Raw genomic sequence first — 15,000 nt, forward strand, 5'->3', positions numbered from 1 at the left:
TGAAACTGACCTCGTTTGTTTCAGAGTTCAAAGTTTTCAGACAAGCAAGCAAAGTCGGAAGGTATAGCCACCAAGTACTCATTTGCGTTTTTTAGCAGAGAAAAAAAATACAAATAAAGTACACCATTTGCTTTAATTTTGCGTTTGCACGCGTTTTATGTAAATTGTTAAGTTCACATTGTTTCATTAAAATACGAGTTTGCTCACAGACGGCACCGTGCTATTTACCAATAAACCATTGACGAGTTCATGTCTGCCTCCTCTTCAAAGCGAGTCTAAAAGTGCGAAGTTTTTATTATGAAAATTAATTTTCATTCATATGTAAAGTAGAACCAATTGCCATCACAGAAACTTCGCATAAAGACTCGCTTTGAAGAGGAGGCAGACATGAACTCGCAAATGGTTTATTGGTAAATGGCACGGTGCCGTCTGTGAGCAAACTCGTGTTTTAATGAAACAATGTGAACAATTTACATATGACATAATACTCGCTTTGAGGAGGAGGCAGACATGAACTCGGAAACAGTCTATTAACTTCAAAAGGTAAAAGCACTTGTTAACTTTCCAATTTTAAGGCTGTTAACTGTGATAACGAGCCAGTTATTAGCAATCAAAAATTGATAAATTCTGGGTGGTTAAAGCGTTGATGATCTCATATATTCTTTGTAAAGTTTCGAATTTTCAAAGCATCATTGCTCCGAGAGTATCTGGAATCTAGCTCATTATGCAATGCACTTTCAACAGTCAGTATTTTTTTCGTGCCTGACTGATTATTTAACAATTATTCCATGAGCCCTCGTTGGATATGAGATGGTAAATAGCCAAGGAGTTCGCTATAACCAGTCTCATATCCAACAAGCGGGAATGGAATAATTATTTTTAAACTTCCTTAAACTGCAAAAGTTTGGAAGTACAAAATACGAGCAAAAAAAAACGAGAAAATCCGATCGAAATCAGTCGAACAAAACGTGATGAGGATGCGATGTTGTGTAATACCTGGTGGTCAGACAGACGCCAGCTCATCACAAAAACATTTATTGCCATTTCCCGTACTTCGTAACGTCGGAATTGATCCAAACTTTCCAAAAAGGCATTTTTTTTTGCGTTATTCATTCAGGGAAAAAAAATTAGCCTAGCGACGCTTAGTGCAATCAATGCCATATAAGGTCAAACTAAGTTATATGAGCTGATAATCGAAATTGAGTGAACCAATCAGAGCGCGAGAAATGCATAACCGAGGTTGAAAATTTAATAAAAAATGATAGGCTTATGCGAATGAGGCAAAAATGCAAGTAAAGCTTTTCCTATAGTGTGTTTGGATTTATTTGAAATTGGCTCATTCGATAATCTGCACTAAAGTTCACACTCTTATTATAATATCCCGTTCACACCAACAAGACGTGTTTAGATGAACTGGGTTTAACAAAATGAAAATCAGTCAGAAAAATGTAGGACTGGCTTTTACATCAGATTGAGGTGAGTTTCAATACATGCTTTCAAATGTGCTTGTAGTCGACAAAAATCAGGATGCATGATCTACAGTGCGACGCGCCTTACCGTGGCCACCCAACAAAGTTTTTTAAAACTTATACGCCAATCAGGGTGTGCGAATTTGATTGACAGTCACCCCTCCTTGTAAAGTTCCCACGGTTGTATGTTGAACAGCGATGAATGGGTTGTTGAGTTGACGTAATTACACGTAGTTTTCAAATGTGGAAGTTTGTTGGGTGCCACGGTAAGGCGCGTTGCACTGTAAAACGAAAACGCTTTGAAACCGTGTTTAACTAAACATATTCAAAACAAGGTTAAGGTTTGGTGTAAACGGGGCATTACAGCGGTTTTCACTTGTGTGTTTAAGTCAATTAGACTCCCTACGCTTTAGAGTCAGAACCGACTGTTTCGTACAAAGTGGACAACATGGTCCTTTGGTTTGTGCGTTCAAATGTGTTGGAGTCCAGTTTCATGGAAATTATTTGCATTGTTGTTTGTCTTTAAAAAAACAAATTAACCCTACCCTCCCCACCCCATCTCACCCTGAACCTCGATACCGTTCTTTTTAGCACTCTGAAACTTTTTTTTTTCTTTTTCTTTTTTCAGGCAAAACGATTACAACCTTGGACGATGATATTGAAGCAGAAACACGCGATTCGCACGAGATAGTTTCCGCTGAGGAGGAACCAATGCAGGTATTACCGTGCTATCGTGTTGTGTTTGTTGTTTTGTTTTGTTTGTTTTTTTTTTTTGTTTTTTTTTTCGTATTGTTTGTCAGAGCATAGGACAACCACAGTAGTGTCGATCTATTTGTTTGGGAGTTTTTTTGATAACTGATAAACCCTCGCTAGAAATTTGAAGTTAAAAACACTGGCTATAGAGTGTTTTCATGTGACGTCACGGCGGCCATGTTAGTAGGGAGTTTTAGCAAAGACGACGGGTACGGCTACGGCAACGCCACAAAGCAAGAATGTTATTGGTTGAAAAAGGAAAAATGCTCGTGCTTCACGTGCAACACGAATTTCCGTGCATTTCTTTGCCGTACTCCACAAAACAACAACATGAAATCACCAAATTTTAGGTTTTGACGACAACGTGAGCATATAACAATGAAAAGGTCATTTTCAGTTTTGACTTGAAAACCGTTCGTACCCATCCATTTACAGGATAGTTCGCCTGTATTGTACAATGTGAACAAGACGGATTAATCGCGAAATACTTGCGATAGCGCTTAGTGATATTTTGGACTAATGTTTTCGTTGCTGTAGCCGTCGTCTTTGCTAAAACTCCGATGTACCAAAACAATGGAACAGCGGTCATGTTCGTGCACCCAATTAATCCTCCGGGAATTGAGCTCTATTATCGTGCAAACGATTTCTTTTGTTTTGGTAGGAAAACAAGGTTACTCGTCACGCGAGTGAAAACACTCTATATTTTATGTGTTAATTTACATCTTGCAGAGAACTGATCAGTACTTCGAAATCTCATCCCTGTCTGAAACCACCGGACAAGTTGAAGAGAAGTCGGAACAGGCCTCCTCCTGGGACGATTCCGACCGAGACGATCCTGGTAGCCCCTACGAAACTCAGTCAGTTGATGTATTCTTCGAGGACATATCTTCAAGTTTAATCTATATTCCCCATGAAAGAATAAGTGTGCCGTCAAAAAAGGGATCAATCGTTTCCGATGAATTGTGAATTTGCTAATTGACTGCAAAAGCACTTGTAGTAACTCCGTTCAGCCCTAGGTGTGACGGTGAAGCATGCGAAGAGTTGTTTCCAGTTATGTCGAAAGTGACAGTTTGTGAAACATTTTGCTCCACTTTCTAAACCAATCAGAAGCAAAAGTAGTTGTGATTGGCTCTCGCGTTTTCCCGCGCTTGAAGTCGGCTGCACATATGTGCCGTAAGCTCTGATTGGTTCATTTGATCGTCAGCGTCTTCCCTGATTGGTTTTGGTCTAACAAACCTCCCCTAGTTTAAATTTGGCTCCATTTTGCGAGCGTTTTGCGCCATGGAATTTTTGATAAATGTATAGAGCTGTTTTAATTTAGCTATTGTACTTAAAGCACAGTAGTGATTGTGCAAAGTAGATACAAAGGGATTTAGTTACAAATTAAACTGTGCTGCTGCGTCGTTGAGGAAGTGGAACACAGAAATGGGTTTATCAACGGAGTTGATATGGTAAATTGACCACCGTAAAGAAAATGACGTTTCGAGCGTTAGCCCCTCGTCAGCTTTCAACTTTATTTACGGTGGTCAATTTACCATATGAACTCTGTTGACGAACCCGTTTCTGGGATTGTATGAACTGTCCAACTTAATGCCTTTAACCAACAGCTTATTGCTAGGAGCGACCAACTGGTACCCCTGAATGCAATCTCGATCCCAGAGCTCTTTTGCGCATGACGGAGGGAGAGAAGGACTCTGGGGAACCCTGAAACAAAGTGTCTTCTGATTGGTTTTCGTGAAGAATAGAGTGGTTTTCAATTGAGTGTCGAAAGTAATTAGCGAATTGTATTGGTTTTGCATTACTTCACTCAGTGATTGGTTCAAAGTTCTCGCGCCACTTTGTCAACCAATCAGAAAACCAAAACCAATTGTGGCTCGCGCGTGCACATTTTCCCGCGCTTTGTGTCGGCTACGTGTAATTACTTCGGGTTTTGATTGGTTTACTGGATTTGTCTCCGTCCTTTTTAATTGGTAAAAGTATTAAAATTGGTAAAAGTATTAAAATTGGTAAAAGTATTAAAAGTAAAATTACTTTGGTTTTGGTTTTACAACACTCATTTGAAAACCGCTCTAATGAAAAGTGTCTCCGATTGGTGTATTCATGTTAGCACGAGAAGTGAGCAGGCGCCGTAAGGTTCAAATAGCCAATTTTTGTCTGTAGGAACCTTACCGTGCATGTTCTCTTACATAGAGTTCCCCAGAGCCTCGGGTCATGCGCAGACATAAGATCCGAGAATCTGGTGACGAGAATGCCCTGAATGATCGTATCTCCTCAGTAAATTTATCACCTGTGACGTAATCGCAGACATCACTCACTGATGATGATTGGCTAAGTTAATAATACTTGTCGGGAGAAGCCGGTAAAGAAAGATGGCCTGGCAACACGATTACTCACATAAAAAGTATGACGATCTTCAAGTTCTGCTTTAACTTAATTCGAACTTTTATTAGAGTATTCATAAATTTAAGCATAAATTACTTGTCTGACTTTTTAAAACCTCTTCAGTAGAGTTGTTTCATCGTTGTTGTAATTTGCTTCGCAGTATAAAGCTGTGCTAATGATAATTTTATATTAAATTTCTTTCCAAGAAGTTAATTTTGTATAAGCCACCTTATTTGCAGAGGGTTTTCGTAAGTGAGATTGAATTGCTAAAACACTTTTAATTACTTCATAAGGGGTTGCTGTACCATTTCGAAGTATTTCGAGGGTCTATGGGTCGGATTTCCACTTTCGAGTCAAGTTTCGTGCAGCGTTTTCCAAATAAAGTTCAGATTTCCACCTCACTTATTTTGACATTCTAGAAGCCTTTTTCTTATCGAAGCAATTATTATAAATTAACCTCTTTTAAAAACTCTAAAAACTAGTTTCAAGGTCTTCACCATAAAGATAGCTTTAACCAACAAATAAGTGAAATTCAGGCTTGCAGAAAAATTACACGAACTTTTAATTCACCCTATGTATTTTGCTTCCATTTTTTTTATGATCGTTAGGTTTCTAACTTCAGTATAACAGCCTTTTTCGATAACTTTTTTTTTTTAATTTTGTCTCCCTCTTTTCTTAAATTTGTAACATTTTGCAAAAAAAATCGTCCCTTTAACGATTACCAATGTTTGTGTCATTTTCTAAATTTATACCTTGGATGGTACCCAGTGTCATAGAAAATGGCAATTTTGTTGCGGTTTTGGAATTTAGAAGTTTCAGTTGTTTTTTTCGCGAAATTTCGTTATGTGAAAGAAATTTGGCATACAAAATCAAAAATAATAGCAGTTTTTTCTCCTCAATTTCGGCAAGGCCATATACTTTAGGTTACCGATGAATTCGAAATTAAAATCACGACAGTACACTCTTAAAAAACTTCGCATGGCATTGTGTGTTAATTCAGCAGTATCTCCGTTACAGAAGACTCCTTTTGGAGCCCACTAGCTCTAGCTCTCCAATCCAACTTTGCTACGTTTTGTTAGATCAAGTTCTTTCTTGTAGTTAGGCTTCGAACGCTGTTTATTTTGCCTCTTTGCCCTCAAAATACCAACGTTTAAGTTTTAGTTTATTTGTGTTACTTGTGTTATTAGCCTTTAGGCAGAGAGAATTCTCTACAGACACCTGTTGGGTCATTTACAAGAAGCACTTTTGAATATATTAAATTTGCCCTCACCTTGTATCTCCGCTTTGTATTTTTGTAATATGCTTCGCTTTCAATTTCGCCGCCGCCTTATTAGAATTCTGTCAAATGTCCAAACTAAAACTTTACAAATACGCAAACAAGTCTATATTTCTGTTTCTCTTCGAGCCTTGAAAAGCAACAAGTGTCGAATTTTAAAGAAGACAATAGGCGCATGTCTGTTTGATACCAAATTGCAAATTGTTCCGAGTGCATCGATTTCCCAAGTGCTATATATTTCATGTCAAATTCAATAGTCAACAGTGATTACACGACTATTTATCCATTTTAAAGACAGATATAACGTTGTTGAGTTCGCAATCGTATTCGCTAGCGAGTACATTTCCAAAACAATACTCTTATAACACAAGCCAATAGATCAATGTTTTCCCAACAATACGCTGGCTGCCAAAAGTTTTTATTAACATTCGTTATTCTGTATGGAACATACGGAGAAGTTATATAAAGCGACATATCTAGGGATTTCTGTACACCCGGTCCATCATTTTAAAGTGTAATTTTTGTTTTATGTTATTGACGAGCTCTTATAGAGAATTTTGCTTTAAGATGCAACTACAAGTTGTATGAATTGAACCACGTGCTGCATAATTTGTGAAGCCACAGTTAAAAACAATGATATCAGGCTTAAAATATTCATTCGAAGACCGCCGAATTGCATTTGTCAACTCATATCATTTTTTAAAAACTCAGACACGACACAACGTAGCAAATATCATATGATATCTCAGGACTCGCGCAGGAAAATGTTTGAACACACATTTGTAAATAGTTGAGTGAAGAGAAAGATTAGTTTTCACAATTGGCAAAAACCCGTCACCAGCTGCTCATAAGTGCGACGAAGATTGAAGATAGCTCCAAACTGAGTCGACTCAAACGTATTTTCACTTCACACTTTCAAAAATTTATCAAAGGGCTCATTTCATTGGTCGAATTTGGGTGTCTGCTGTAAATAAAGTGAGTTCATTCATTAGCTTTTAATTTGAGTCTGTAGCACTCGTCTTGCATGAGTTCGTCTGCCTGCTTCATATAACTGACAAAGGGATCGCTTGCAGTAAGGTAAGTTTTACGTTTTCTTCAATACCAAAACTCTGATATTGAGTATACTTCAACAGCAGTGTGTTACTTGTTAGTTTAATTTTTTTTTACCTGGGGCCCTCAATTCGTCAAGGGACTTTTGCTAGTATCGGAAAGGTAAATTCATGACTTCTGTGATATTTTCTGCCATGTCAAAGACAAATTCTATGAAACTCAATCCTCATCCATCGCGTGTCCTTTAGAAACATTCTGATGGTCCTCGATGCACAAAACTACATTTATAAGTTATATCACAGCAAAGCAAAATTTTTGAATTTCTTTGGGGAGGCTTCCGGCAAAATTGTCGAAAAGGAAACCTCGAAATTGCAATAGTTTATATTTCATAATCACCAGGTATTTCCAATCAATTTTGAAGAAATTCCACTGGAATTTAATTCCAAAATTAGCTGCTTCTCTCTTGCCAAATTTTGAATTTACAGAAGATCAGTACACTGATCTGAAGAGTTTTTTTCCGACATTTCATTCATAGCCTTCGGAATAAATTATAAACTTAATTTCTTTGTTAGATATGCCTGACACCAAAATTACTTGGGGTTTATGACACTGAGCGCCTCGCCTTTGTGTAATTCAAGTTACCAAAAATTAATGTTAGGTTGATCAAACTCGCGTGTTATGCCTTTGCTAAGTCTGAGCCCCCTCTGGGGACGTTTTCACAAAATCTCTTTCCTGAGATTTCCAATTTTCGAGAATCCTAAAGGCTTCACATAAATCTTGGTGATGATTCGCCACACCTGCTTGATTCCAAAACGCTTTTCGCGTGTGACGCCCTTAAAAGAAAAAAAAACCCACATAAATCTGAAACTAGAAAGAAGTAGGTTTAAAGAAAACATGATTACGTCAGGAAAAGATGTTCTTTCCGTTTTATATGAAACCGCAATTGGCATTGAACCACAGCCAAAATAAAAAAAAGCAAATATTTACAATACTGGGCATATTTTTACATGCTGTGTTCAATTTAAACGACTTTAATCCGTCGAACACCGTCACCTGATAAGTTACGCTGTTACTTTTTAAGCAGAGTGGTTTTCGCCTATCATTTCAAGCCAGCTGCCCTGCGGAGTTGTTTCTGAACTTACACAAGTTTAGGTGGAAGAATGGCCTCGGTGTTCTGCGAGGTATTTACCTCTTATTTAAGTTTTTTAACCTGCTAATAATGTTCATAAATTTGTTCACCTGATACTGTCAGGAAAATTTTGTTTGGGGTTCATATTATCGCCATTATTTTGCTTTTAATTTTTTTTCTTTTTTTTTCAATTTTTTGAAAAAAATATTTTTGAAATAGTAATGTGTTGTGTCTTTACGCATTTTCCATGCTGAATCATAGATATCGTGATTAATATTCTTTCCCCTTCACGTTATTAATTGATTACACTAATAATTTCAGCAGAAATAATAATACTGTTGTAGCAACTTTCAATGTCCGAGTCAACTTCATAGACTAATGCACAACTAAAAATTATGGAATTTAAGACGAGAAATTTGATCATCGATCTTTCCCAACTAACAGTGACCGAGTTATTTGATTTCGCCAAAAGTACCGCATTACAAGTGTATTTCTTCAAGGTGTTAATTGTTAATTACTCTATTTCATCGTGAGACTTGTACGTATTTATGGAAATATTTTTAATGGTACGAGTATTTTTTCTTCCTGCTTGTTTGCGGAAGCTTTTTTAGAATCTAGACGGCTGAGCAAAAATGGAGAATTTTGTAAACCAAGTGCCTTTAAATCGAAGACTCTTTGACGAATGTTTGAATAAATAAGTAAATATACTTGATCTATCGCCCTCCTCAAGGGCTAGAAACAAATTATAGAAATAAACTTTAAGAATCCCAAATGGGAGGAAACTGACCAATGGCTGTTACGTTGCAAACACAGCCGAGAAGTGGATCCGGGGATGACGCAAAACACTTATAGCTAGTGGTGAGGGTAGGACATAAACACGGTCCCTTTGGAAAACAAAAATCCCAAAATTTGGACTTTCAAACATATTGGAAGGAAGAGGACACCGTGACTGGGAATCCTTTCTTGATTCGATACTTCTATGCTTTTTAAATTAATTCAGTTATTCAATTTGACAGGCGGATAGCTTCCCATTGGGCGTCAATGATTTCACATCAAAACAGTATTCAACGATAGAGTCAATGGAGAAAGATGGAGAAACAGAGTTTAATGGACATCAATACGAGGGAGTTAATGGCAATGGCGTTCATGAAGAGTTTAACAATAAGTTGGAAGACAATGACGATATTGATGAAGGCAAAAATAAAAACAGGGAGGGAGTTATTAATGGTTATTGTGCTGGTAACACATATGAGGAAACAACAGACGAATCCTCCGCTGAACCTTTGCCTTACTATGGAAAAACATTAGTTGCTCCAGAGTATTTGAACTTTCAACTCACGGGTGATAGCTCAAACACAGAAGAGAACGAAAATGAAGATGAAAAAGAAAATGACAACAATCGAACCGAAGAAGAGGTGAGATCTGCTAAACCTAATTTCCCACTTGCGGGGCAAGACGCCGGTCACATATGTGATTTAGAGGATGAACTGATCGAAGAGGAAGAGAAAGAGAGTGCATCTGATCAACGGAAGAATGTTACTGGAAAGGAAGGAAACGCGATGCTCGAAGATTCACCATTGATTTTACAACCAGAGAGGGAAGATGAACAAGACTTTGAAGCTGAAGTGGAGATGGAAGAAATGGACTCAGATGGAGATGAAGATGACCGAGGGAATAAAGGCGATATAGAGATGGAAATGGACGCGAACGGTGATTATGAAGAAAATGAGGAGGAGGAAGAAGAAGAAGAAGAAGAAGAAGAAGAAGAAGAAGATGATGAAGAAGAAGAAGAAGAAGAAGAAGAAGAAGAAGAAGAAGAAGAAGAAGAACAAGAACAAGAAGAAGAAGAACAAGAAGGGGAAAGTGAAGAAGAGGATGGAGCTCAACAAGGAGACGAGATTACTGAGGTAAATGAAACGGAAGCGTGTGACAATAGTGAGAAGGGCGAAGGTTTGGAGGACGAAGAGATTGAGTCCGAAGACAAAAGGGAAGAGGAGACCAGCGAAGCGGATGAGATTAAGCAAGGAGAAACTAATGAAGGAGATGAATCAAATCGTTACGAGCATGATGGAGATGAGGAACCTGACGAGGAAGAAGAAGACGAAGACGTAAGTCCAGATGAAGAGATACAAGGAGTGGCAGACAAAGACGATGGATCTGAAGAGAGCATTACAGGTGGAGCTTGCTATGACAAAGAAGATAATTCTGAGGTAGATGGAGATTTTGAGGGACAGGAGAACGAGGATAGAATCCCGGAGAAAAATGTGGAGTATGAAAACAAAGACGGAGAGGTTGCTGTGAAGCAAAACGTTGAAGAAGACTTAGCTCTTGACGATCAAGACGAGAATCTTGTTGAGCCACCCAAGCCAGCTGATATCGACGTCATACAAAATGACGGTGCTGACGAAATTGACGTGGCCTTCAGAAAGGAATCTAATTTTGAACACTGTGATTCTCTGAAAGTGAATGTGGAGTCGCCAACACGAGACATGGTGGATGTGGCTTCTGTTGAATTCCTCAATGAAGTAGAAGGGGAGGACAAGGAGGTTGAAGATAATGAGAGGCAGGGCGATCACATAGAAGACCCCACCTCAGAAGAAGAATCAACACGGAAACCTGAAGAGCAAAATGGACCGACAGCAGTAAGGGTGAGGGCAATTTTCTATGTCTTAACAGTTTCTGGAAGCTTAGTACGAGCTTCTAAATGATTCGTCTCTGTTTAAAAAGGGGAAACGTTTTCTTTATTTAACGTCTTTTGGGGCGTGTTGTGCAACTTTACGTGTTACGCAATCAATGCACCTCGTTAACGTAATTTGTTGTCTGAAATTAAAATTCTTCATAATAGACCTTTTTACGGATACGGCGGCCATTTTGATTTCTATTGTTTCGAATAGCCATTATGGGATGCCCAGGGGTCAAATAAACATTAATGTGCCCCCTAAACATCCCATAATGTCTTTCGAAACAATAGAAATCAAAATGGCCGCCGTATCTGGAAAAAGGTCTTTTGATGGTTTGCATATGACGTCACCGCGGCCATGTTGGTGTGCATCTTTCAATGCAGTAAAATGTAATCTTATTATGCAAACTTATGGGCCATTTTCTATTGTTTTGTACATCAACGTGGCCATCTCATCACGTGGATGCAAACCAAGAATAGCAGACTTTCGATATATTTAATTTCAGTCCTAAACAAAGAGCATCATCTCGAGGCTCTGGGGAATAAACTCATACAAATCCTTACATTTATTACCCAAAGCCTCGAGCATGATGATGTCTTTTGCTTGGGACTGAACTTTAATAGACCGAAATTGATCTAAGGAAAGAAACATTTTTTTACAGACTAATGGAGCAGTTGAAAAATCGGAAACGCAACTCTTAAATCAAGGCATAGAGGGAGTTGAAGATTATTTCGAGCCACAAAACGAGAGTTGCCCGAGTGATGATTCTGCAGAGGATGAATCGCAAGAAGGCGAAAGCGTCGCCGATGATAATGACGATGTGGGAAAACTTGAGCCAGTGCCTGAAGAAAATGGAGCGGAAAGTGACGAAGAAACTAAGGATGAAGTGACATTTGTTGGTAAGAGAAAAGTCTTAAAACTCGCTCAAGGAAATTTCCAATTGGAAAGGGATGGCGCAGTGGTCAGAGCATTCGCCTCCCTCCAATGTGACCCAGGTTCGATTCCCGGACCTAACACCATAAGTGAGTTGAGTTTGTATTGATTATCTACTCTGCTCCGAGGGTTTTCCGTCGGGTTCTCCGGTATTCCTCCCTCAGCAAAAACCAGCATACAGCTGATTCCAGCGGGGCTGTAAGCTGTGCTCCAAGGTCATACATAGACCGTATAGCGGTTGTCAGAGGCAACATAGTATGATTTCGCTTCGACCTTGTTGAGTTGCGTCGACGACGACGACTAGCTAGACTTATTACTTATTACTTAAAAACTCTTAGAAGGGCTGGTTCAACTCAACCCCTTGTGTTCAGATTTGTTAAAACCCAATAGAGAACCCCTCACACTAAAAGTTACTCTCGGTTTCAAAGTGTTTTCTCTTATCAGTTTCGTTTAGGAAAGTTTTTCACCCAACGAAACTAAAACACGCAAAATGAAGAGTGAAGTAAGGGCAAAAACTGAAAGAAGAGAACGAATGTATCATCTTTCTAATTTATTAACACAAAACGCATTGAAATAGAAAAATGGAAGTAAATATTAGAGCAGTTTTCAAAGCCCAATCTCCATATAGAGTATTAGAGTTCAGTCTAATACAGGGACATCAGACCGAGAATCCGGTGGAAAACTAATACAGGTTCTTATCATATTTCCAAAACCACGAGTTCTTGTTTGTTTTTAAGTTCAACCGGTCATTGAATTTGAATGTGTTAGAGCAAGTTTCAATCGAGTGTCGTAAAACAAAAACCAAAAGTAATTACTTTGATCAATCAAAAAGAACGGAGACAATCCAGTAAACCAATCAAAACTCGAAGTATTTTCACGTAGCCGACACAAAGCGCGGGAAATGTGCCCGCGCATGCGACGATTGGTTTTGGTTTCACTTCTGATTGGTTGAAAAAATTGCTAGAGAACTTTGAACCAATCACTGAGTGAAGTAATGCAAAACCAAAACAATTCGCTAATTACTTTCGATACTCAATTGAAAACCTCTAACACGAATAATGACGTTATACGTTTGTTTTCACGATAATTATTTCGATGCATATAACACGCAATGAATTTCTTTTATGTTTTTTTTCCAATGAAGTACGTCACCAAAAAGGACCAGACGATGATTCAGACTTAAGTGGAAGAGTAAAAGAACTTGGAAAGATGTTTGAAGGTGGTGGTCCAGTGTTCCCGAAAACAGCCAAAAGTGATAAAGACAAAGGTATAAAAAAGTAGGAAATAGCTAGATTCCATTACCACACATGTCCAATACTCCGACATATTGAGATTCCTGGTACGTCACAATAGACATCACAAAGTGTCTCAAAGTGTCTCACTCTTTACGTCTCACAAAACTGTTACTATTTTTTTAAGGAATAGGGTTAGGGGACACTGTGATGTCTATTATGATGTACCATGAATCTCATAATGTCGCAGTATTGGAAAACTCTCTCCATTACTGTCTATCCTGGTTATTTAATCCCTTGCTAAAAAAAAATCGTCTTCCGTTTGCGTTTCTAGTATTCGTGATTTTAACTCCAACTAGTGAGCCAGATGTTGTACAATATACTTGTGTAGCGCATAATATCAGGCTTGATATTGCCTCGGAACGCATTTTTAATGCCCGTTATAATGACGCTCACAATAGCCCACTTTCGATATATTAAAATTCATTCCTAAACAAAAGTCATCACCCCAAGGCCCTGGGGAATAAACGCATACAAATCCTTATATTTATTCCCCAGAGCCTCGAGATGATGCCTTTTGCTTAGGACTGAATTTTGATATATCGAAAGTGGGCTATTCCCTTACCCCACCGATGTGGGCGTCAACGCAATCGAGACACGTCCCCGGATGTCCGTTTAAAATTCAGTCACATCATAAGGGCTTTTGACCAAGGGCTTGCCTACTGATACAGTATGTTGCCCAGTATCCGACCACTTCAGTTTAAAACTGCTATAGTTTTCCTTCCTCAGCCGCAAGAGCTGTGAAACTTGTCCCTGAAGCAGTAAATTTAGTCTGTAATATGATGAAAATAAGCTTTGCGTCTTTACTTCGTTTCCGTGGTGAAATTCCAGATGTCCATTGCTGCTTAGTATCCGACCACAGAAATAAATTAAACCGAGTATCGTGAAAAAATTGAAAATTCCGTTCTAACTTCTGTTTCCGATAGTTACGCAAGTGCAGTGAGAAGCAACACACAGAAGGTAATTCCGCTCAATGATTTTTCGTCGGAATCAAAAATTAATTCGCAAAATTGAGCAAATATCTGGAACATAAAAAACACACCGAGAAACTTGGCATGTATTTGCTTTAAAAAGCAACTTTGGAAAAACACAAAATACCTTGGAAAACGTTGAAGAAAGTTTCAATTGAGTTGTATCAGAATAGCATTACACCACACACAGATCAATTGAAGTTAACGATATGAAAATAATCACGACTGCAGCTTAGACGATGATTTTTGCACAGTAATCAAAAAAATTGGGTCGTACTCTGGGCCACCCTGCCAGCAGAGCCAGAGTACTCTGCAGAAAGTCTTTATTGAGTATGCGCAAGCCCTTGCTTGGAGACAGTTTCAAACCCAGGCAAGAGAAAATGAGGGGACAGAGAGGGAGGCTCAGGGCGTTGGCCGGGATATGTCATGTCCACGAAAGTTATTTTTAGACGAGCGAAAGTCTTTGTTCTAGCGGAAGTCCGTCTTCCGAGACGTCCGCATGCACAAACGTCAAGTCCACTTCGTCCGCCATTACATGAAATCTTTGCTTTTCTTTCAAACATCAGACCGAGGTTGACCTGCATGCGGACGTCTCGGAAGACTTCCACTCGTCTAAAAATAACTTTCGTGGACATTGCATATCCCAAGGGCTGGGCCGGGAGCCTCCCTCTCTGTCCCCTCATTTTCTTTTGACCCAGGCCAAGTCTCAATCGCACTCCGAGACGCCATTTTTGATTTTCGTACTGAAGGCTCGATTTTGGCCTTCGTCTTGTAAAAAATATGATGCGCGCGCTGCCTAAACCGGTTTGACCGGAGTGGTTAGCCCAGAAACGTGTGCTGCGGCGACTTAAAAGACTTGACACGATTTCTGCAGAGCCTCGATCTCTTGCTCGTCCTTTGATGAGTTTTAGAGAGGCTCAGCTCGCAGGGCGATTGTGGGAACTTTTAGAGGACATTTTGTTAATGATTCTGACCTCCGTTTTTCTAAAAACAGTAAGTTTCAGGGAGAATTGAAGGATGTTCTATTTCTTTGAGAATACTCACTGCCAATATCGAAAATTTCC

At 38.9% G+C, this 15,000-nt stretch overlaps 2 protein-coding genes across 5 annotated transcripts in view; both read left to right on the top strand.

Moving 5' to 3' along the window:
• LOC137973771 (latrophilin-like protein LAT-2) overlaps nucleotides 1-5,861 on the top strand; it is a 75,322-nt gene extending 69,461 nt beyond the window's left edge. For both annotated transcript variants that reach the window (XM_068820654.1, XM_068820655.1), the window contains 3 exons: nucleotides 25-61; nucleotides 2,098-2,186; nucleotides 2,952-5,861. In XM_068820654.1, coding sequence (XP_068676755.1) covers nucleotides 25-61; nucleotides 2,098-2,186; nucleotides 2,952-3,188 — 363 coding nt within the window. In that variant the 3' untranslated portion in view covers nucleotides 3,189-5,861. The remainder of the gene's footprint in view (nucleotides 1-24; nucleotides 62-2,097; nucleotides 2,187-2,951) is intronic.
• A 941-nt stretch (nucleotides 5,862-6,802) lies between these two features.
• The window catches only part of LOC137973014 (aspartic and glutamic acid-rich protein-like), an 11,645-nt gene continuing 3,447 nt past the window's right edge, over nucleotides 6,803-15,000 (top strand). Inside the window, exons 1-5 of one of the 3 annotated variants that reach the window (XM_068819719.1) lie at nucleotides 6,808-6,957; nucleotides 8,012-8,111; nucleotides 9,076-10,707; nucleotides 11,402-11,639; nucleotides 12,818-12,940. In XM_068819719.1, coding sequence (XP_068675820.1) covers nucleotides 8,091-8,111; nucleotides 9,076-10,707; nucleotides 11,402-11,639; nucleotides 12,818-12,940 — 2,014 coding nt within the window. In that variant the 5' untranslated portion in view covers nucleotides 6,808-6,957; nucleotides 8,012-8,090. Of the gene's footprint in view, nucleotides 6,958-8,011; nucleotides 8,112-9,075; nucleotides 10,708-11,401; nucleotides 11,640-12,817; nucleotides 12,941-15,000 lie in introns of all 3 variants that reach the window. The other 2 variants (XM_068819718.1, XM_068819720.1) reach the window with 2 other exon arrangements.

This window comes from Montipora foliosa, chromosome 10, assembly GCF_036669935.1.
Source record: "Montipora foliosa isolate CH-2021 chromosome 10, ASM3666993v2, whole genome shotgun sequence".
Taxonomy (NCBI): Eukaryota; Metazoa; Cnidaria; class Anthozoa; order Scleractinia; family Acroporidae; genus Montipora; species Montipora foliosa.